Raw genomic sequence first — 22,367 nt, forward strand, 5'->3', positions numbered from 1 at the left:
GAGAGAGAGGGGGAGGCAGACTCCCTGCTGAGCAGACAGCCTGATGCCAGGCTTGATCTCAGGACCCCATGACCATGACCTGAGCTGAAGGCAGAGGCTTTAACCCACTGAGCCACCCAGGCTCCCCATTTTGATTTTTTAAAAAAAGATTTATTTATTTATTTGAGAGAGAGAAAAAGAGAACCCACAACACACACACACACACACACACACACACACACACACACTCTGACACCCCGCCCCCCATGAGAGGGGCAGAAGGAGAGAATCTTAAGGCAGATTCCCCACTGAGCTCAGAGCCTGATCCCACAACCCTGAGATCATGACCAGAGCTGAAACCAAGGGTCCGATGATGCTCAACTGACTGAGCCACCCAGGCACCCCTCACCCTCATTTTTAAAGATGATATTTGCTGGGTGTAGGAAAATACGGTGACGGTTATTGTCCTTCAGTGCTCAGAAGGAATCTTTCCAGGGTCTTCTGATATCAAAGAAAAATTCAGGTGATCCTAGTATTTAAATTAGCAAGAGGCTTCTTTGTTCAGAACACAAGTGGCAGTTTCTTACTGTTTTTCCATTTGAAGGTAAGATAGCTCTTTGACTACTTTTAAGATTTCCTCTTTGTATTCCATTTCCATCTGTCTTAAAATTAGATCCATAAGTATGGTTTTCTTTGCATTTATTCTGCTTGACATTTGTAGATCTTCTAAATATGTGAGTTGCCATCTTTAATCACTTCGGGAAAATTTTTGGCAATTCACTTTTTAAATGTTCCTTCTATCTCATTCTGTCCTCTTCTGGAACTCAATTACATCAGTGTTAGACGTTTTCACTAAATCCTATATTCGTTTTTTAAATTTTCCGTTTGATTTCCAATCTGCTTCAGAGTGGATATTTTCTACTGAGTTTCCATCTAGTTTATGAACTTTCTTTTTCTGTATTTTGTCTGCTGTTAAATCCAACTACTGCATTTTTAATTTCATGTCTTTTTCGGTTCTCAAGTTTATACTTGATTTTTTAAAATAGTTAATTATCTGGTGAAATTTTCTACCTTTGCAGCTGTTTTTCTTCAGCTTTCCCTTGATTTTCTCGAACATATTAGAATTATTTCAAAGCCTCTTATTTAAATACTAGGATCACCTGCATTTTTCTTTTGTTTTTTAAGTTATGATACTATCTCTGGGTATGGCTATTTTTAATTAAATAATATAAAAAACTATAAGGACTCCAGATGATATTCTGTTCCTCCCAAAAGGACACAGTTTTTCATGTGTCAGAGAGTCTGACAGTCCAATCACAGGCTGACCTGAGTCAAGCCTAGGCTGCAGTTTTGGTCAGGTGTAGTCCAACTCTGGTTTGCCAATGCTCCTAAGGCATGGCTCTGCAGGGCTTCCAACAAAGGGCTTGGTGTGGTTGCCAAAGCTCTTCCGGCTTCTATCTCTTCCACCCGCCCCTAAAATTTATGAACTCTTTGTGACTATTCCCAGCACCACGAACTGCTGAAAACTCTTCTTTGTCAGAGACTTTCTGCTTACCTTTTTAGTCTCCTGCTTCATGCAGTATCAGTATTTGGAAAAAGTCTTGAAGGAAAAAAACCAGTGAACCTGAGGACCCTCAAGCCTCCATTTTTGTCTATCCAGTTCCACAAGATCCAAAAGCTCTAGGTCCCCCACTAGCTCTCCTCAGTCCTTTAAGGCAAAACCTGGATTTGCAACCCCTTGCTCTCAACAAACACCATTAGGGGGAAGCAGCTGTAGAACTTTGGGCTCATCTCTGCAATTCTGGCTAGAATCTTGTACCTCTACTTTCTAGTTGCTTTAGCAATTCTCTGATTACTTTAAACAGATTTTTTATATTTCATTTAGTTCTTTGCTCTTGGGAGATGTGTATATAGGTTTATTACAAGCTACTCCATCTGAACTAGGAGGAAAAATCCTATGTCAGCCAGTAATTTTTGAAGGCATGCTAGACACTACCTGAAAAAAAAAAATCTGCATTTTGAAGGAAATAATAAAGCTCAGTAAGCATTTTCATATGACACTGATTTTTACTCCAGCTACAAGTCATTTTCTTTTAAAACTGTACTTATAATATGTTTGTAACATAACCTTAATGAATTTTCATTCCTTATTATCCAAGTTCAAGTTGTGATACTTACAAACTTTATGCATTCAATCTTTTTGGTAAAGTTGTGTTCAAGGAGCATGGTAAAAATGGACATTTTTGCAAGAAATGTACTTTGGTAGTGGAGGAAGGCAAAAGGTAAAGTAGAAAACTTACTTTAGATGACGTGGTATACATGGTGAATCTTGAATACCATTTGCTGGCTTTCTCTGCAACTCCTTTCCCAGCAGTGAACATACTGTTCCTTAGAACATCTAGTTTAGGTACCAGCAGTGTATCTAAATTAAATGAAGGTGATGAATGAGTTAATGCATCTTGAGATTCTTCCCTAAATGGGCAAGAAGGTGAAAAGGCTGGAGAAGACCAGAGTCTGTCCCGTGGTCTCTCCTCAGTTTTTGTATAACTTTTAGATTTGGTAAGTCTCATTGGCCTTGGAGAATGGGGAGGCAGGCTAGATCTTCTGCACGCCTTGACCAATGTTGGACTTTTCTTACTGGTTGATTTGTCATCACATGCCCGTTGTAAATCAATGCTTGGCGTGCGGCTGGTCAAAGGACTGCTCATGTTATTCATATACATCACAATCTCTTCGGCTAAGTCACGCCTGGCGGATGGTGTTGAAACACTTCTGCTATCTTCGTCATCCTCTTCTTCCTCCTCTTTTTGCTGCTGCTCAGTCTCAGCAACCAAAAGAGAGAGGGGATCAAATCCTGTGGCAACATCCGTTTTTTCAGAAGGTTTTACTGAAAAGCTGCTGCTCATACGCTGAATCCTCTTGGGGTTTTGCAAAGCAGGGTAACTCACTTTTGACCCATCTGTCTCACTGTCTAAGTCTTCCAAATCAAAAATAACAGGAGAATCCACTTTATCTGCCAAACCATGAGAACCATCGAAAGGTGTATCGTCATCACTAAATTCCTTTTCTAGACTGTCTCTTTTTGATCTTAAAGGTGGCTTCCCAATATCAAGACTAGTTGGTCTTGTGCTTTTTGAGATAACGTTTGAAAGAATTTTTGCATCAGCTCCTAGTTTTTCGACCATATCTCCAGGGTTTGCCTCCTGGTTGATTCTATTGAGCATGAGTCCCATCAGCACTCCTCCACTAAGATTGCGGTTTCTGCTTCCCCAGGACAGTTGCTGCTGCAAATTAGGTTCGTTGTCACTTTTATGCCTTTTCCTGAAGCACCTACTTTGACTGTTTCCTGTTTCATTTGTACCTTCAAAAGATGACAGTAACAGCAGCTCAGATGTACTTTCTGAAAAAGAAGAAGAGTGTTTTTAGCAATGAAAAATGTAATGTGCAGATATATCTTAAATATTTAAAATACTAGGAATGAAAATGATAATAGCAAGTACTCGCAGAGTGCCTGCTATTTGACAGACACTATAACTAGGCACTTGACTTACATTATCTACTGTAATCATGCCAACATCCTTATGGGATGAGGGGAAACTGACACTCAGACAGATGAATTAGCTAGCCCGAAGTTACCCAGTCTGTAAGTGACGGAAGTGGGATTCAAATATAAAGGGTATGTGCTGAGACATAAGCATGTGCTGCTTTTTAAAACTTTTAAATTAAGATTAATATTTACCTTTATTAGAATGGGAGATACAGGCTTTCAGAGAAGAAATACGTCACGGGAATAAAAGGCAGGGGGAATATGGTCAGTGAGATTGTAATAGCATTATATGGTGACAGATGGCAGCTACAACTGCGGCGAGGACAGCATACGTAGAGAAAAGCTGAATCACTGTTCTGTACGCTGAAACTAATGTAATACTGTCTGTACTCAAAAAAAATTTTTTTAATGTACCTTTCTTATATTAAAAATTTTTTTAATGTACCTTTCTTATTTAATAATAATAATACATTTATATTAATTCCACTAAATTTATTAGACAATGGTTATACAATTGTGGTTAAACTAGATGACCTTTAGATTCTGAATCTTCTACCTATAAAAATGAAAAACAAAACCAAAAACACTAAACTAAACCAAATAAAAGGCAGCTATGTTCACTTTATCCATATATAAGGATTATTTTAAAACTCTAAATCTTATGACTATAGATGTTGCTAAATAATTTTACCTTTATTTTATATATGGTTTGCAAATTTATACCAGTTAAATGTGAATGGCTATTTTCTACTCAGAAACATTTCACTGCTTTTTGCCAAATTACTCAGGAACTAATGCTGAAAGCAGCAAGTCAGATTTCTGATCACTTTAATTGTCCTTATTTTGTGGGAGTCTTCTAAAGCATTAGTCTAGGTATGGTATTGTCAACTATTCTTTTTATATGCTTATCCAACAGAACTAGTGTGCTATAACAAGGCAATTACTAAAAATGTGCCTTTTTCCTGCCATGTGATGCATTTAGGTAACAGGATAGGCCGTAAAAGGGAATACTGGAGACCATAAGAGCCTACAAACTAGTAATGTAATAAGCATATACCATTAACAAGGAAAATAGCAAAGCAGAAAGGTAAAGTCTATTCTTTGTCTCTTTATCACCTATGACTAAGGGCATGAGAAACCAAAAGTATACTTTCTTGGAACATTCTAGGAAACCTCTGCTTGACGATCAAATATCATCAAAGACCTGAAGGGAGCTTATATCCTAAAACAGTACACTGGGATTGCACTTAAATCGGTGGGCAGGGGATCCCCTTGCAAAGTCAAAACCATGTTACGGCCTGAAGACAAATAAAGCTGGTTATCCAACTATACCAGGGGTTGCCGAACTATGGTTCTGAGCCAAATCTGGACTGTGGACTGTTTTTGTACAGACACAAAGGATTTTACATTGACAGTCACATACTACAAAAAAGAACAGGTGACAGAACAGTATGTGGTCTACAAGGCCTAAAATACTATCTGGCCATGTACAGTTAAGTTAGTCCAATCTCAGGTTCACACACATGCTAATTCCACCAGACTATGCAGGGTGCTGCATGCCTCTAAGACAGAGCCAAAAACGATTTCAATTCCTTGAGTCAGGCGGTTCTATGACATAATTCTGGCCAGTAGTGTTAAAGTGGTAATTACTGAAGGTTTCTGGAAAATTTTTGTTTTCCTGATAAAAGGGGATAGATGTGGTTCCCTTCCCCATTTTTTTTCTGCCTCACACAGACAGGTGATGCATGAAGTTGCCAGTGCTCGTATTATAAATATGGTCAGGTCCAGAGAACTGATGGCGAAGCCCTGGAATTAACATCTTGAGCAACTGTTTACCTTTGAATTTCTTAATTGAGGAGAAAACCCTTGATGTGTGTAAGTGACTGCTAATCATATTTCCTGAGTCTTAAGCTGAAAGAATTCCTAGCTGAAATACTAGCCTCTTTTCAGATTTAGAACGTTCTATAATCCCTTCCTACCGTATAGCCTTTCACACATTGCTTCCCTCTGCCTAGAAATCTCCCAATTCCTCCTTTGCAAGCCCTGTTCTGATTTGTTGCTGACTCAGACTTCATATTTGCTAAGGAAGTCTTCCATGACCAACGACCCCCCCCAACCCCAGGACACATCCATTTATTTTATGTTCTTGTAGAAACTTACAGCCCTTCTTCACAGTATTTAAGCTCAGAGCCTTTTTACATTTACTTGATTATTTGATTAATGTTTTCCCATCTCTCCCACCTGCTTTCTCCATGAAGGCCTAAGGGACTGGACCATGGTTTTATTTATTTATTTATTTTGCTGTTCCTTATCATATCCCCAGAAACACCCAACATCTGGTTACATATAGCAGGAGCTCAAGGAATAATTAGTGAATGAACACTGTCTGCTGGAAAACAACTGTCAAATAGACCACCCCAGAATATGACACAGTATAACATATTATAATACAACATACTATAGCTAAATATCGTAGCTAAAGATAAAAAGTTAAACAGCAACCAGAATTAGGCTTAGAAAAACATCCCTGAGTAGGTTTTATTTCAGAATAAATTTTCTTGTGGTTCAACTCTCAGTTATTCAATATACATTTATCAAAATGTTAAATTCTCAATGTAATCCTGAAGTAACTATAGAGTGATGATTTTATTTCAATATTGAGTTAAACATGAAGATATCTCTTTCACTCCAGTATCTTTTAGAAGCTATCAGATACATAGCTATTCATATATATATAGCTATTCATATTATACAGTTATATAAAATATCCATATGTTGTACTACAAAACATAAACCTAAAAAATCCTTTGACTCCTTGCATGTACTAGTATATAAGAAAAGCATTATTGAAAAATAAGTATTTCTATAAATCCCATATACAGTAGTGATAAATCCATAGAATTTAACAGATGGGAATGCTTTCAAGCCCCAAATCTCAAAGATGAACTAATAACTCTAATTCACACCTAGGAAACCTCTATTATAGGCTTTTAAAACCTGACTTGTTAAGCATAAAGGGTAACCAAAGACAGATGATGAGTCAGATGCTGAATACTATGACAAAATGCCAGGATCAAAGGCGATTCACAGACCTGTACCCCTGGGGATAAAAATATATTATATGTTTATAAAAAATAAAAATTTTTTTAAAATGCCATGATCAAAGGATGGTTTACAATCATATTAAAACAGGGGTCATAAAAGCAGATCTTCAGAAAAAGGCGAGCATGAATAGACAGTAATGAAAGAACAATAAGGCAAAGGCTACCAAAGGCAAGTTATTATGGGTTATAATTAGACAATGACTAGGTTGTGAGGCAATTCCATGATCCCAAGAAAACAAATTTTAATGTTTGAGTTGTAACAATGATCTAAGAAAGAAATGCAAAGAAAGTTACAGAGCATTTAACTTTTTTTTTTTTTTTTTTAAAGAGCTAGAGCAGGTGAGTCAGCACACTTTTTCTATAGAGGGCCAGACAGTAAATGTTTCAGTCTTTGCAGGCCACACAGTCTCTGTGGCAACTACACAGCCCTGCTGATGGACTGCAAAAGCAACCAGACTGTACAAAAATGAGTGAGTTGTCGTTGTGCTCCAGTAAACCTTTGTTTGTGAACACTGATGCTCGCCTTTCATGTTAATTATCATGAGTCACAAATACTATTCTTTTTCTAATTTCTTCAATAATTTAAAAATGTAAAAGCCGTTCTTAGTTCATGGGCTTGTATAAACACAGGCTGTAGGCCCAGTGTGGCCCATGGGCCATAGTCTGCCTACCCCTGAGCTGGAGGCATATCTCACTATGCTACAGAACAAGGATCACTGTAGCAAGGCCATGTATAAACAGAGAGCTTACAGCCTTGATAGCTCAGTCCTTCAAGATCTGTTTAGATCCCATGTGATACAGAACTGAGCTAATACCAACATAAAATAGCACATAAAATAGCAGGCTTGTAACACTAGGAGCTTTGAATGCTATGTCTATTTAAGCCCCCCAAAACTGCTCTGATGAAAAATTTGTGAGACCAAGCATTCTCTCAAATCTAAAACCGACCTTTTCATTAACTAGTTGATAATTTACATGACCTGCCAACAGCCAGATTATGCCTTAATTTTCTCATTAAAATAGTGCTAATATCCCTTCATGAATATAAGCATTGCTGTATTAGTAAACATGAAATAATATATAGAAAGCACTTAAAAAAATTTTTTTTAAGATTTATTTATTTGACAGAGAGAGAGATCACAAGTAGGCAGTAGGCAGAGAGGCAGGCAGAGAGAGAGAGAGAGGAGGAAGCAGGCTTCCCGCTGAGCAGAGAGCCCGATGTGGGGCTTGATCCCAGGACCCTGGGATCATGACCTGAGCTGAAGGCAGAGGCTTAACCCACTAAGCCACCCAGGTGCCCCTAGAAAGCACTTTTTTAAAAAAAGGATTTTTACTTTATTTGACAGAGAGCGATCACAAGTAGGCAGAGAAGCAGGCAGAGAGAGAGGGAGAATTAGGCTCCCTGCTGAGCAGAGAGCCTGATGCGGGGCTCAATCCCAGGACCCTGGGATCATGACCTGAGCCAAAGGCAGAGGCTTTAATCCACTGAGCCACTGAGGTGCCCCTAGAAATCACTTAAAAAAAAATTTATATCTGTTTTAGAGAGAGAGAGAGAGAGAGAGAGCATGAAGCAGGGGGGGGGGCAAAGAGAGGGGGAGAGAGAATCTCAACCAGACTCCCTGCTGAGTGTGAAGCCTGACTCGGGCTTGATCCCATGACCCTGAGATCATGACCTGAGCTGATATCAAGAGCTGGATGCCCAATTGACTGAGCCTCCCAGGTGCCCCAAAAAGCACTTTGAAGAGAAAAAATAGGTATTGTTATCTAAACTATCTTGAGGACTATCCTTTTGCTTCTGAAAAAAGTATGGACAATAATGAAGATTAGAGAACTCTATGCTTCATTTAAAAATTGGGGGTGTAAGTTACCCTCAGATGGATCATCTCACCTGCTCCCATTTCCCCCTTCCAGAAAGTCCCAATAGTCTAAACTCAAATGATGGTATGTGGCTTGTAGGTTTGTCCTTATACTTTGTTAAAACAAAAGCTTGAACAAAATATATTATAAAATATAAAATTCAAGCTACTAAGCTATACAGTGAGAGGCTATGCAAATATATAAAAAATAATCCTAGAGATTTATAAATATAGAAATATAGCTACAAGATATTCTGCATATAAAAGAGGTATACTATTCAACTCACCTGTGCTTTCTCCTGATATTTTATCAGCACCATTGTTATTTGTACCACTGGAGCGAACTATACTGGAAGAACTTTGATAATTGAGCTTAGGAAGACAATCAGCACTTCCTTTGGTACTCTCGCTCTCTGACACTGCAAAGATTAAAATGGAAGTGTTAATAACGATAAAAGCTATAAAGAAGCTAGTTAGCTTTTATTTATTTAGCTATTATACTATTACAGAAGGAATAAAGAGAAGTAGCTTTTAGTTGTAAATATTTCTATCTGATAATAAGTGATAAGAAAATACCAAATACCTCTCTATTTGCTCATCACAAATAAATGATTAAACTTATTTGAGGCCTTAAAGTGTTTCAACTTACTAAGTACTGGTCATGCGTGAGGTCCACACATACATTTTACATTTCTTCTTTGGTCGTGAAACACTGCTTTTGATGGAGGTAGGCAAGGGAGGGAATATGAGTTGCAGACCATTAACACAATCACGAAATAAAAATATTGTTAAACCTTAGAAAAGAGTCACTGTTTGAAGAAATACATATATATTTCTACTATAAGAAGCATAGTAATTGATCAGACAGTGTTGTGTGACTGAGGCTGTACACGTCACACAGTAAGTATGCCTGGGTGGTGCAGTTGGTTGGCATCCGACTCTTGGTTTCGGTTTAGGCCGAGATCTCAGGGTTGTGAGATGGAGTCTCGTGTCAGGCTCCACGCTCAGCACGGAGTCTGCTTAAGATTCTCTTTCCTTCTCCTTCTGCCCTACCCTTCCTCCCTGTGCTCTTTTTCTAAAATAAATAAATAAATCTTTAAAACAAAAAAGGTTCACAAATTTATTCAATATCAACTTAAGAAATACCTACAGGAACTAGAATCACTCCCTTTCTTATCTTTTTCTTCTTGAATTTCCTCAGTAGATATATCTACTCTTCTAACTTCATCCTTAGATAATGAATTATATCCAAGATCAGACTGGCCACCTAGGAAAAAAAAGAAAAAGAAAGAAACAAAACCCCTATGCTGTTTATCATAAACTTCTTTAGTGAGAACAGCTGGAATTAGAAGCAACATATTGGTGTCCAGGTTTACTTATGAGAAATTTTCTGGATAACATCTAATTGAAAGCATTCTTTTGTTAGCTCTCCTCCCCCATCACTATTAATGCAAGAAAAAGATGATCTCAAAATAATTTGTTTTTGGCTCCATACTGCAGTCAAAAGTGATTATGTACATTCACACTACTGTCTGGGCTTCTAAAGTTACAGACAGACCAGACATTCTTTAGGCCTATGACGTTTCTAGGTGAAAGTCAAAGTTCCAACTAAGCAATGCAGAAGAAAAATCTGCAGAGAATTCATAACAGAACATTCACACATAGATCACTGGAGCCAAATGTCTAAATGATTCTACCAAAGAAAATGAGTTTATTTAAATTTATTGATAGGTAATTACTTTCTCTGAAAATTCAGTTGGATAATTATTGAATTGTACCTGAGTATAAATACACAGGAATGAGAAAAAAATTAGGCAAACATTGCACTGATATAAGAAAAAAGGCCCTCTGTAGTTTCAAATTGTTTTCACTAGATTAGCATCAAAACATAAGGTTTTAAATCCTAGTTCTCCATCTTAGGAGACATAATTTTAAGTAAACCACTTAACCTTTTGGTTTAGATTTCAAGTCCCCAGATTTCTAACACACAGAGCATGGTTATGATTATATGAGAGAGACTATATATGGAACAGCTTTATAAACTGGTAATGAACTGTATAAAGAAATTTATATTATCACTAGATATTTACTTTAATATCTGTTATGATTTTGAGTTTGTATTTTTTCTAATCAAACTTTTGGCTCTGTTTCAACAGAAAATAAAATTTAAAAATATGAAGACAATCTTGATGAAATTCATGCTTTTATTAGATTCTGTACTGCTTTAAAATAGACTTTTTAAAGTCCATAATTAAAAACAAAAGATAGGGGGCACCTGGCTGGCTCAGTTTGAAAAGTGTGTGACTCCTGATGTTGGGGCTGTGAGTTTGAGCCCCAAATGGGGAGCAGAGATTACTGAAATAAAAATGAGACTGAAAAAAATTGATTTCTTCATTTTTTAAAAAGATTTTATTTATTCATTTGTCAGAGAGAGAGAGAGCAGAAGCAGGCAGAGGGAGAAGCAGGTTCCCCACTGAGCAAGGAGCCCGATGTGGGACTCAAGCCCAGGACCCTGGGATCATGATCTGAGCTGAAGGCAGACACCCAACGGACTGAGCCACCCAGGTGTCCCTGATTTCTTCATTTTTAAGAGCGAATGCCTGAGGATGACTACTATAACTCCGATTAAATTCACATTGCATGATAAAAAACTAAAACTAGCTAAGGAAGAACTATGAAAATTACATTTCAACACAATTTGTTTACATTTATTACTCTTCAAAGTAGGCAAAAGGAGAGACAGACCAAGATAATGTTACCATTTATAGAGACAGAAACTTCATATTTCATTATTTATGCTTGGATTTTTAAATTTAAAATTTCTGTCTGTTAAGAGGTGTCTCTTACACTCTGTTCAAAAGTCATGGGATGCCTGGGTGGCTCAATCAGTTAACTGTCTGCCTTTGGCTCAGGTCATGATCTTGGGGTCCTGAGATTGTACCCTGAGTCAGGCTTCCTGCTCAGCAAGGAGTCTGCTTCTCCTTCTCTCTCTGCTCCCCCCTCTCCCCACCACTTAAGTTCTCTCTTGAAAAAAAGAAAAAAAAAAGTCATGTGTCTTTTAAAAAATGTACTAATGGAAAGGACAAAATCATTCAAGAAATTGTGTCAGTTTTAATTCTTAGAGAAAACTTACATACAAATCTGATATTTTAATGAAATTAATAGTATCTTCAATGCTAGAATGCTATAACTTTTATATGTATTTGCAAGTTTTTTTATTATACCTTTTTAATATAGTTTAAGACTCACAAGAAATTGCAAAAATAATACAGTACAGAGAGTTCCTGTGTACTCTTCACCCAGCTCCTGTCAATAATATTTCTTACAAGAAACATAACACACTGTTAAAACCAGGAAGTTGATGTTGATATGTATTAGTAACTCTGATCAGGGCTATTAAGTTTCTTTTTTAAAAAACTCTAATAACATTTTCATAATTACGAACAAGAATTTACCCTAGGAAAGTGACAACATACAGAGATCTGTGTGCCATCCAGAGTTAATTGGATTACCATGGACTAAATACTTGAATAAACTCTCTTAAACTTTTATCTATTCTAATAAAGAATGAATAAAATAGCATATAGTTATTAGACAAAATATCAAACCAAGTACCTAACATATACAATTAAAAAGTGACAGTTAACCTAAATACATCACTGAGAATTAAAATCTCAAAAAGACAAACTAGCAACTTTATTTTTTTAAATGTACTATAATAAATGTATACATAAGCACACACAAACCTGTACTAGATCTATCATCAGTAGCATATACTTTGATTAAACCCGTATTAAAAGGTGCCTGCTCCACAGTGTGTGTCCCATGACCACTATCCATGCTGCCATGACTAACAGCATCCAGGTCACTGCCATCTGCTTAAGAACACAATTTGACAGCATTTTACTACTCAGGCAGATACCAAAAATACACATTAGTTTGTTGCTCAAGCTAATAATCCACTCATACTGAACATGAATGTGCCACATAATTAGCAAATTACAACTATGACAATTATAACTACTATGAATTATTAATGGATACTAAAACAAGATCACCAAAGAGTGATAATTTAACAGGTTAAGAAAAAAAGTGACTTAAGGTATTTTTTAATGGGAAAATAATATTAGAATTTGTTTAATGGCAATAAAAATTAGAAATCATTAAGTATTTTGAAACCATTTAAAATTTCTAAGAAATGTAAATTATAACTAGTCAATTAATTTCTTTTTTACAAAGTAAAATAAGTACATCTCTTAAGAATCTTTAATTACCTGAGAGAGTGGTTTGTGATAAGTGTGTGTGTTTCTTTAAAGCTCTTTTGAACTGTGCTACTCCTAAAACAACGTTCCTTACTTTTGTCCAAAGAAAATAGCCACTACGACTTCTTGAAGGCCAGGTACTTTCCAAAACAGCCTATTCGTTTAACAAAATAAAATAATTAGTAAAACAATATGTATCAGTGAATGCACATCAGCTTTATAGTCAAGCCAAGAATATCTACATTGTACAACAACAAAATGGAACAAAAAACTTACTTGATTTACAGAATATATTTTAATACTCCAAAATCAATGCCAAATAAACCCTGAGTCAATAATTTCTGCCATTAAATTAAGGTTGTACAATCACAAAAGTTATACTCGTTTCTCCATTAACTCAAAGTAATTACCTTATTATAATAACCATAAGTGATGGCATTGGGGTCAATACCAGCTTTCTGCATTTCAAAAAGTACTCGAACTGCAAGCACCGGCTGATCATACTGCCCACAAAGCTGCATAAGAATGCGGTAGCACACCTGAAAACACATAGTTCAGAAGTGTTTGGAAACAAGGTATCTATGAACTTAGATCTAGAATAAAATAGTGCATTTTTAAAAAGAATCGTTACCTCATCAGGTGGATCCATCTTTTTTGACTGCATTTTTTTAAGGACATCATAAGCTGTTTTCAGGGCCCTGACTTTTGAGTGACACACTTTCACATAAGCTGGCAGACAAATAAACCACAGTCCATAACAATGGCGCAGGAGACACCTAGACCACATTTGAGGAATGGAAGAGTACCTCTTGGCAATTTTATGGGCTGATTTAATTTCCTAGAAAAAAATGCAAGGGTCTCATTAATAGAATGTCACACTTAAGCATCCTTATTTAACTGAATCATGAACAAGTGTAAGTCATATGCTTTTATATACTTCCCTAACAAAATCTGTCTATAATTAATACATATTCAAGCCTGTGCTTGAATCTGTATTATAAAATATGTGAAATAAAGTTCCAAGATAAGAAAACTAGTTAATTTTTTGAAGTCACATTACTCTAAATTATTTGGGGGATGTTTTGAGGAGCATAATAATCTAGCCATATATATGGGGTAGTAAAGTATATTAAGGGAGGATGAGTGTCATATTTATTTTTTTCTAACACTTGATTACATGAAGAATGCAAAATTATCAAAGCACCTGTTTTGTTCTTCTGAACATGGGAGAAGGGCTACTAGGACTACTTGATTTTGAAGGCAATTTGTTCTTTCGTGTTTGTAGAAATCCTTCAGGTCTCTCAAATAAATTGTTTCTAAGAACTGGAAATCCATTATAGCTGTTTTTGAAAAGAAAAAAAAATCTCAAGCACACATAGATGATCATACTGGTCACAATCTAAAAAAAAAAACCTGACCAAAAACATCTTAACTTAGAGTCTATTTTAATTATCTTTCTCCATCAGACTATGATATACACTCAACAAATATTCATGTTAATGTTGCCTTTCTTGCTATCATGTAGCAGCCAAATATGAACTCAAGTATATATTTTAGAGGTAGGAAAGTGAAAGATTTAAATTTTGCTGAATTTGTCAAAAACACGTGAACTTTGTAAGTTAGTATTCACGTAAATATACAGCAAACAGATAATATGACAGCTGGTAAAAGGCCCCAAATCAATACTCTTTCAGACAGGATAGTCATTAGTATTTTTGCTTTAGATTAAGATATTACCACAGAACCGTCCTCTTCAAAAGATACAAATAACGTATTAACACACTCCAGGATAAACTCTTATATTATCATGAATTGGTTTATCCGGTTAGCTAAGCAGGTTCTGGCTCTCATTTGTCAGAAAGAAAATCGAAGAGGTAGAAAAAGAAGAAGAAGAAGAAGAAGAAGAAGAAGACGACGACGACAACGACGACGACGACAACGAAGAAGATGAAGATGAAGACAAAGAAAAAGATGGGGGCAGCAAAAACATTAGAATGAATGGCCCTATTGGGAATGTGAAAGGTAGCTGCAGCTAGGAAAGAGCGATGCTAAAACAGAAGAAGCCCCTGAGCATCAAACTGAACCTACTTTATAGCCTTCCTAAAGGTATAACAGTAGTTTCGATTAACTGAGAAGAAAACCAGCTATAATAAAAGATGGTAAACTGTATCTGTTATACATTACCACAGGCAAATTCAGTAAAGTGAAAAAATAAATATTAAATGTTAAGTAGGAATAAAATAGCAAAGAAGTTCAGGAAAATTACAACCTGTAAAAAGTTCATTATATGTACATGGTGTGATAATAAGACCATTCTGTGTATCTTTTGTGTGTGTGTGTGTGTGTGTTAGTCACCATACAGTACATCATTGGTTTTTGGTATAGCATTCCATGATCCATTGTTTACGTATAACACCCAGTGCTCCATGCAATCTGTGCCTCCTTAATACCCATCACCAGGCCCACCTGTCTTCCCACCCCACTCCTTCTAAAACTTTCCGTTTGTTTCCCAGAGTCCATAGTCTTTCATGGTTCATCTCCCACTCTGATTTCTCCCCCTTTGTTTTTCCCTTCTCCTAATGTCCTCCATGTTATCCTTTATGTTCCATAAGTAAGAGACCATATGATAACTGACTTTCTCTGTTTGACTTATTTCACTTGGCATAATCTCCTTCAGTCCCATCCAAGTTGATGTAAAAGTTAGGTATTCATTCATCCTTTCTGATGGCTGAGTAATATTCCACTATGTATAAGGACCACATCTTTATCCATTCATCTGTTGAAGGGCATCTTGGCTCTTTCCACATTTTGGCTATTGTGGACATTGCTGCTATGAACATCAGGGTGCATATGGCCCTTCTTTTCACCACATCTGTATCTCTGAGGTAAATACCCAGTAATGCAATTGCTGGGTCATAGGGTATCTCTATTTTTAATTTTTTGAGGAACCTCCACACTGCTTTCCAAAGTGGCTGTACCAATCTGCATTCCCACCAACAGTATAAGAGGTTCCCCTTTCTCCACAACTTCTCTAATACTTGTTTCTTGCCTTGTTGATTTTTGCCATTCTAACTGATGTCCATTCTGTGTATCTTATGGAAACTTACTACTCTATCATTTCACACAGACAATGTTGAATATGAGTAACCTCTCACTAAGAGGACACACTATGCTCACTGAAGACATTTAAGTTGTATTTCCAATGATGTGTATGATTGCAAAATTATATTGTTAGTCTCAACATAAGAAGTGACTTAGATTCTTTAAGACTCGGGAACTTTCTAAGCTAAGTAATTTTTTTTTTTTAAATTAGAGGACTAAATCTAAAAGTAAAATTGCAAAAATAATGAATACTGTTATGCTGAAAATAAAAAATAAATTTAAAAAAAGAAAAAAAAGTTAAAGTCAAAGCATAAAAAGAAAAACAAAACTATATTAGTGAAACCTGTTCCTAAGACAGTCTTAGAAGTGTAATGTACAAACAGATCAAAGAAATGAGATCTTGTTTAGAAAGAAAAAGAAGTGAGAAAGAGAGAAATTAGGAGATTTTAAACACCTCTGACAAAACCCAGATTTCTAAAAAGTGATCTGAGCAACATCATCAATAGATGAAAAGTAAGGGCAGGAACTGAGTGGCCTATGAATTAATCAACAACATTCATAAACACCTGTTGCACCACTTTTTCATCTGTAAAAAGAAGAATTTAATCCAAGTTATAAATGAGGGTGTCCTGAAAAATCCTTTTTCAATGAAAATAAACTGTGAACTAATGAATGATAGATGTGAAATGGTTTTAAAATCTTTAAAGTAAGAAAGTATTACCAGAGAAAGAAATCATTTAAAATCTAAAAGGAACATTGGGGAGGGTATGTGATTTGGTGAGTGCTGTGAAGTGTGTAAACCTGGTGATTCACAGACCTGTATCCCTGGGGATAAAAATATATGTTTATAAAAAATAAAAAATTAAAATAAAAAAAAAAAAAGAAAGAAAAAAAAATCTAAAAGGAAGTGCCATTTTAAGTAAAAATAAATGCATACTGGAAACTACCTCTAGTAGGTAACAAATGTATGTGTATAATACACATCTGGATAGATATCCAGATGTATAATAAATCTACCTTTATGACAACCTTACTTCACTATGCTCAGAACTTTTCTCTTTCCCACTAGACTTGAAAGCAGGAACAATGTATCATTCAAACCTATATACCAAACACTTACTGCAGGATCTGACCAAATTTCCTAAGTTAACTGATTGATTCCCAGTAGTTCTGAATTTCCACAACTTAAATAAAAACTCACAAAAAAATAGCCCCCAAAATTATATTATTAAAATTAAGGCCACAAATATTGACTAACTTAGATTTAATCCTGTTGTAAACCAGGGTTACATTAATCACTATGTGTGTGGGAAAGGGGATGAAAGTGAGAGAATCAGCTAAAACGAGAAACAAAAATCAAAATCTGTAATAAAAGTGCTGCATTTTGGTGGGGTGAGGTCCTAACTAAGTTTAACCAACATTTATGAGAACAGATACTTATATACATATAGAGAGCTAACCAAGTCTACATTATGCAAAATTACAACTCTTTGCTTTTTATACCTCAAAACTTAGTAATGGATGTGGGATAAGCTTGCTTACCACCTAAAAATTAGGAATCTGTAAAGTTTGGATTTTTGAAAATACCACAGTCCTTAGAAAGCTACGTCACAGATGATGGATTGCTTCTCTCTTTCAATCTCAAACATTCTGCCTCTTGAATACCTGTACTGTAAAGGGGGTTCTTCACCATTGGGTAGATGGGGGATCTCAGGTGGTGTTACAAAAACAGTATGTTCACTTTTGAAAGATTCATCCAGTTCTATAAGTCGCATTTCACCACTCTTGTCCATATCCACCTGAAAAAGTTTAAAAAACATACATTAAGAAAAATACATTGGTTAGCCTAGAATTTGTCTATGGGGAATGGTTAAATAAAACATTTATATAGCTGGATATTAAAGAACTATTTAAAAAAATGAGCAAGTCTTCTATGCACCATTAAAAAAGATTTCTAAGATAATTAAGTAAACATAACAAGGTACAGGACAGTGTATACAATATATTATCTTTTGAGTAAAAAAGAGAGAAAAATAAAAACACACACTCATTTTTTGCTTGTATTCACATAAAGATATACTAAAGAATACTATGAAAAGTAATTTCCCATATGGGGAAGGGTGATGAACGGAATAAAGGATGAGATAGGACCCAGATTTCCCAATGTATACCTTTTCATATTATTTTGCATTTTGAATAATGAGAATGTACTCAAAAAGTAATATTTTAAAAAAATGCACAAACCCAAGTGTATGTATGTGTTGAGAATACCTTGTTCTAGGTTTCATTTTTACTAAATATAAGATACTTCTCTAAGTTTTTCCAGTTTACCTAGAAGCAGATTTGAGTTAAAATTCCAATCACATCAGTATTGAAAGCACTTGAATAGTACAATCTCTTCTAGATACTCTATGGCAAGGTAATATTCACAAAAAGTGAAAACTTAGCAGACTCTAAAATGCCTAAAAAGAGCTCATAAGCTAAAAAGCACAACACTGGCATTAATTAAAAACAAACAAAAAGTGTATCATGCTTAGTGAAATAAGTCAAGCAGAGAAAGACAACTATCATATGATCTCCCTGATATGAGGAAGTGGTGATGCAACATGGGGGCTTAAGTGGGTAGGAGAAGAATCAATGAAACAAGATGGGATTGGGAGGGAGACAAACCATAAGTGACTCTTAATCTCACAAAACAAACTGAGGGTTGCTGGGGGGAGGGGGTTTGGGAGAAGGGGGTGGGATTATGGACATTGGGGAGGGTATGTGCTTTGGTGAGTGCTGTGAAGTGTATAAACCTGGTGATTCACAGACCTGTACCCCTGGGGATAAAAATATATGTTTATAAAAAATAAAAAATTATAAAACAAACAAACAAACAAACAAAAAACCACAACAAGATATCATACATATGACAAAATTTAACCCACAGCACTTTATTAAGTTAGAGAGAATATCACATTACCAGTTGGAAATAAATGGGTGAACAAGAATTATAAAAAGTTAACTCTTTAAGATAAGGATTTAAGGCACAATATACCAAAAAAGGCCAAGGATAGCTTTAAAAATTTTTAAATTTTTATTAAAAAAAAATGGACACTCACAGTGTTCTTACATAAATTGTCACTTATAATTTCACATAACTACCTGCTATAATCCCCAAGATTAAAGAATGTTTTTAATGATATATCCATATAGTGAGCTAGAAAACAATAAAGATGTTTCAGAATAATTAATGACATGAAAAAATATTCACAAAGTAATGATAAATGACAAAAATCCATTTTACATATATTTTGATTCTAATTTTTTAAAAGAGTGAATATGTATGCCATATATACATATGTGTATCTATACACATATATATACTTGTGTTTTTCTCTTTCACACATGTATACTCTTATCAAAATGTTACCTCTGGGTAATGGTATTACTGCTTGTCTTTTCCTTATATTGTTATTTTCCAATCAAAAATAATATGTATTAGCTTTATTGGTTTTTTCCACAAATTATAAAGTAATCAATCTTCAGAATAAAAGCTTAAGCAAATAAAATTTAATAATAAAAATTTAGGCAAAGTAGAATATATTGGTTTTAGAATAAGTATTTAAATTCTGTTGAAGGATAGTTAAAAATCAGTATTAAAAAAGGATACCTTTCTTTCTAGCCTGTCAAAAAAGAACTTTTATATAGTGAAATTAGCAAAGATACAGTAAACTAGATAATCACATATCCTGCTGGTACTCAAAATAGGTAAAGTCTTCTTTAGAAAGCAAGATATATTTAAACACATCTGCCTTATTCTTATTCTAAGAAAATAATCTAACATGAAAAACATCTATCAGCATGAAAAATGTTTTTTTTTTTTTTGCAGGATTGCAATAGCAATACACTGGAAGTCACCCATATTTCAAAAAAGCAAGTAAAGTATGATAAATAGATGAAATATACAATCATTAAAAATTAAAGTAATAAAGATCACACACAATCCTGGTTGAACAAGACAAATTAAACACAACAATTTACTTTCAATCCCTCCTGAAATCTCACCAAACTGAGAAGTAAGGGGATTGGAAACACACACACACACACACACACACACACACACAAAACAATGACCCACAAAGATAAAATGAACTGGAGAGAGGACAATAGCACAGCTGGAAAAACATTTTAGAAGCTGCAAAGTAGATTGATGTGACCTGTGAAAGCTGAAAGCCACAGATATGGCACTGGGGAGGGGATAAAGGAGAAAAAGCCAAAAATCTAGCCATTTTGCTCCAGAGTCCCAGAAAGATCAGGAATGAAAAATGCTCGAATGACCTTGAAGATGGGAATGGACACGTTGCTGAAGCAGGAGAACTGGTTAAAAGCCAGTTAAGGACTCCCAGATCCCTAACCCAATTCAGTATTAGGGCACTACCTCTTCACACCGTGGCCATAGATGAGGTTGGGTCTTTCTGTGTGACCCAGAGGGACTCTAGACTTGAGGACACCAAGCAGAGCTGTGGCAGATGAAGAAGGTTAATAAAAACAGGTGAAGTGAGTAAAAACCTACACGATACAAGGGAAAGCCCTCAGCTACCTTCCCCATTCTGCTGTGAGAACACTGGCAACCAGTCTTATACTCCTCAGGCTAAAGACTGGAGATAACCTCTTGGGGAAATTAAGCAGCCTAAAAGAAAAGAATTATAGACACTGATCAAACAGGGACTCTAATGAAATAGGTGAGTTCTTTTATGACCATCAATCTCATACCTAAGGAAACTCCAAGCCTCACCTTCCCATTAAAGCTCCAGTGAGTTCTTGTGCCTCATTCTTGAAATACTGACCAAAGATCACACAAGGAAAACTAATAACTTGAAGAAGAATAAAACAAACAAATATTAAAAGCAACACGTGAGTAAGAAGAAGCAGAGACAGGGGATATGGAGAGGGTGGCTGGGTTATGGACATTGGGGAGGGTATGTGAAATGGTGAGTGCTGTGAAGTGTGTAAGCCTGAGGATTCACAGACCTGTACCCCCGTGGCAAATAATACATTATATGTTAATAAAAATAATTAATAAATTTTAAAAATGCCATTGGGGAAAAAAAGCAGAAGAGACAATGCAGAGGGAAAAAACTGCTCAAAATAACTAAAACAAATAAGCTTATATCCATGATAAGAAGATGCTATAAAAAAAGAGACTTAGAGAAATTATAAATGTGAAAGAAGTCAAAATTATACTACAAAAGTCGGAAAAATAAACTTGAAGAAATCTCCCAGAAAGTGGAGATGAAAAACAGAGAGAACATGGGATGAAAAAAGTTAGGAGTATCAGGATAGGAAGGCCAGTGTCCAAGTAATACATACTTCAGAAAAAGAGAACTGAAGAAATGGAGTAAAGAAAGAATGGGATGCAGGAAAATTGCCCTGAATCTGAAGAAAATGAGTCCATAGAGTAAAAGGGCCTGCACGTATTCAACTCAACGAAGAAAAGATGGCCTCCACTAGGCATATCCTTATGAAACTTTAGAATATCAAGGATCTTAAATGCTTTCAGAGAGAAGAAAAAATCAGGTACAAAAGGTCAGAAATCAACAGAACATTAGACCAAATGGTATTCTCAACAATTACATTTGGAGCTAGAAGACTTAAAAATTTTACATCAAAAAACTAGCCTGTAAGACCAAGGGGCATCGCTCTCTTCGGAGGCGGCCCTGGCCAGTCAGTCTGACTTCTAATGCTTGGCATAGAATAAAGCTTTACATAACTTTCAAAAAAAAAATTTTTTTACATCAGCCAAATTAGCAATCAAGTATTGGGAGAGGGGGCACCTGGGTGGCTCAGTGGGTTAATGCCTCTGCCTTCGGCTCTGGTCATGATCCCAGAAACCTGGGATCCAGCCCCTCATCGGGCTCTCTGCTCAGTGGGGAGCCTGCTTCCCTTCCTCTCTCTGCCTACTTGTGATCTCTGTCTGTCAAATAAATAAATAATTTTTTTAAAAAAAGTATTGGGAGAGAATAAAGACATTTATAGACAGGTAAGGCATCAAAAAATGTTTATCTCTCATGTACGCTCTCTCACTAAGCTATTGGGAGATGTGCTCCATCAAAAGGAAATACACTAAGAAAGAAGTTACTAAAGCCAGAAAGCAGGGGATCCAACTCTGGAGAGAAGTCAATATAAGTCCCAAGATGATGGTGAAGGAAAAAATCAGGATGACAGAGTAGCAAGCTATCAGTTCAGACTGCAATACACACGGAAACTTCCAGCAAAAATTAAAAAAAAAAAATCAAATGGATAGATTACCTGATATGTTGGAAAAACTGAGATTTTTAGATTTTCCACTTTTGTAGAAAAGTTTGGAGATGAGTTAATAGACACAAAACAAGAAAATACAGTAATTATTAACTTCAGAGAAAACAAAATCCATGCATGAAAGGAAATCTAATTAATATATATATATATATGTGGCCTAGCTGGGATGATATGCAAAGTGATAATAATATTAACACCGAACAACAATTTGAGC

At 35.7% G+C, this 22,367-nt stretch overlaps 1 protein-coding gene across 14 annotated transcripts in view; it reads right to left on the reverse strand.

Annotated features, from left to right (window-relative positions):
* The window catches only part of DENND4A (DENN domain containing 4A), a 144,645-nt gene that overhangs the window by 24,873 nt on the left and 97,405 nt on the right, over nucleotides 1–22,367 (reverse strand). For 10 of the 14 annotated variants that reach the window (XM_013059495.2, XM_013059492.2, XM_045067530.1 and 7 more), the window contains 9 exons: nucleotides 17,516–17,649; nucleotides 13,953–14,088; nucleotides 13,380–13,586; nucleotides 13,159–13,287; nucleotides 12,761–12,902; nucleotides 12,233–12,364; nucleotides 9,637–9,753; nucleotides 8,774–8,905; nucleotides 2,280–3,379 (listed from right to left, as the gene is read on the reverse strand). In XM_013059495.2, coding sequence (XP_012914949.1) covers nucleotides 2,280–3,379; nucleotides 8,774–8,905; nucleotides 9,637–9,753; nucleotides 12,233–12,364; nucleotides 12,761–12,902; nucleotides 13,159–13,287; nucleotides 13,380–13,586; nucleotides 13,953–14,088; nucleotides 17,516–17,649 — 2,229 coding nt within the window. The remainder of the gene's footprint in view (nucleotides 1–2,279; nucleotides 3,380–8,773; nucleotides 8,906–9,636; nucleotides 9,754–12,232; nucleotides 12,365–12,760; nucleotides 12,903–13,158; nucleotides 13,288–13,379; nucleotides 13,587–13,952; nucleotides 14,089–17,515; nucleotides 17,650–22,367) is intronic. The other 4 variants (XM_013059497.2, XM_013059499.2, XM_013059501.2 and 1 more) reach the window with 2 other exon arrangements.

This window comes from Mustela putorius, unplaced genomic scaffold (assembly GCF_011764305.1).
Source record: "Mustela putorius furo isolate JIRA1106 unplaced genomic scaffold, ASM1176430v1.1 tig00003896_pilon_pilon_pilon, whole genome shotgun sequence".
NCBI lineage: Eukaryota > Metazoa > Chordata > Mammalia > Carnivora > Mustelidae > Mustela > Mustela putorius.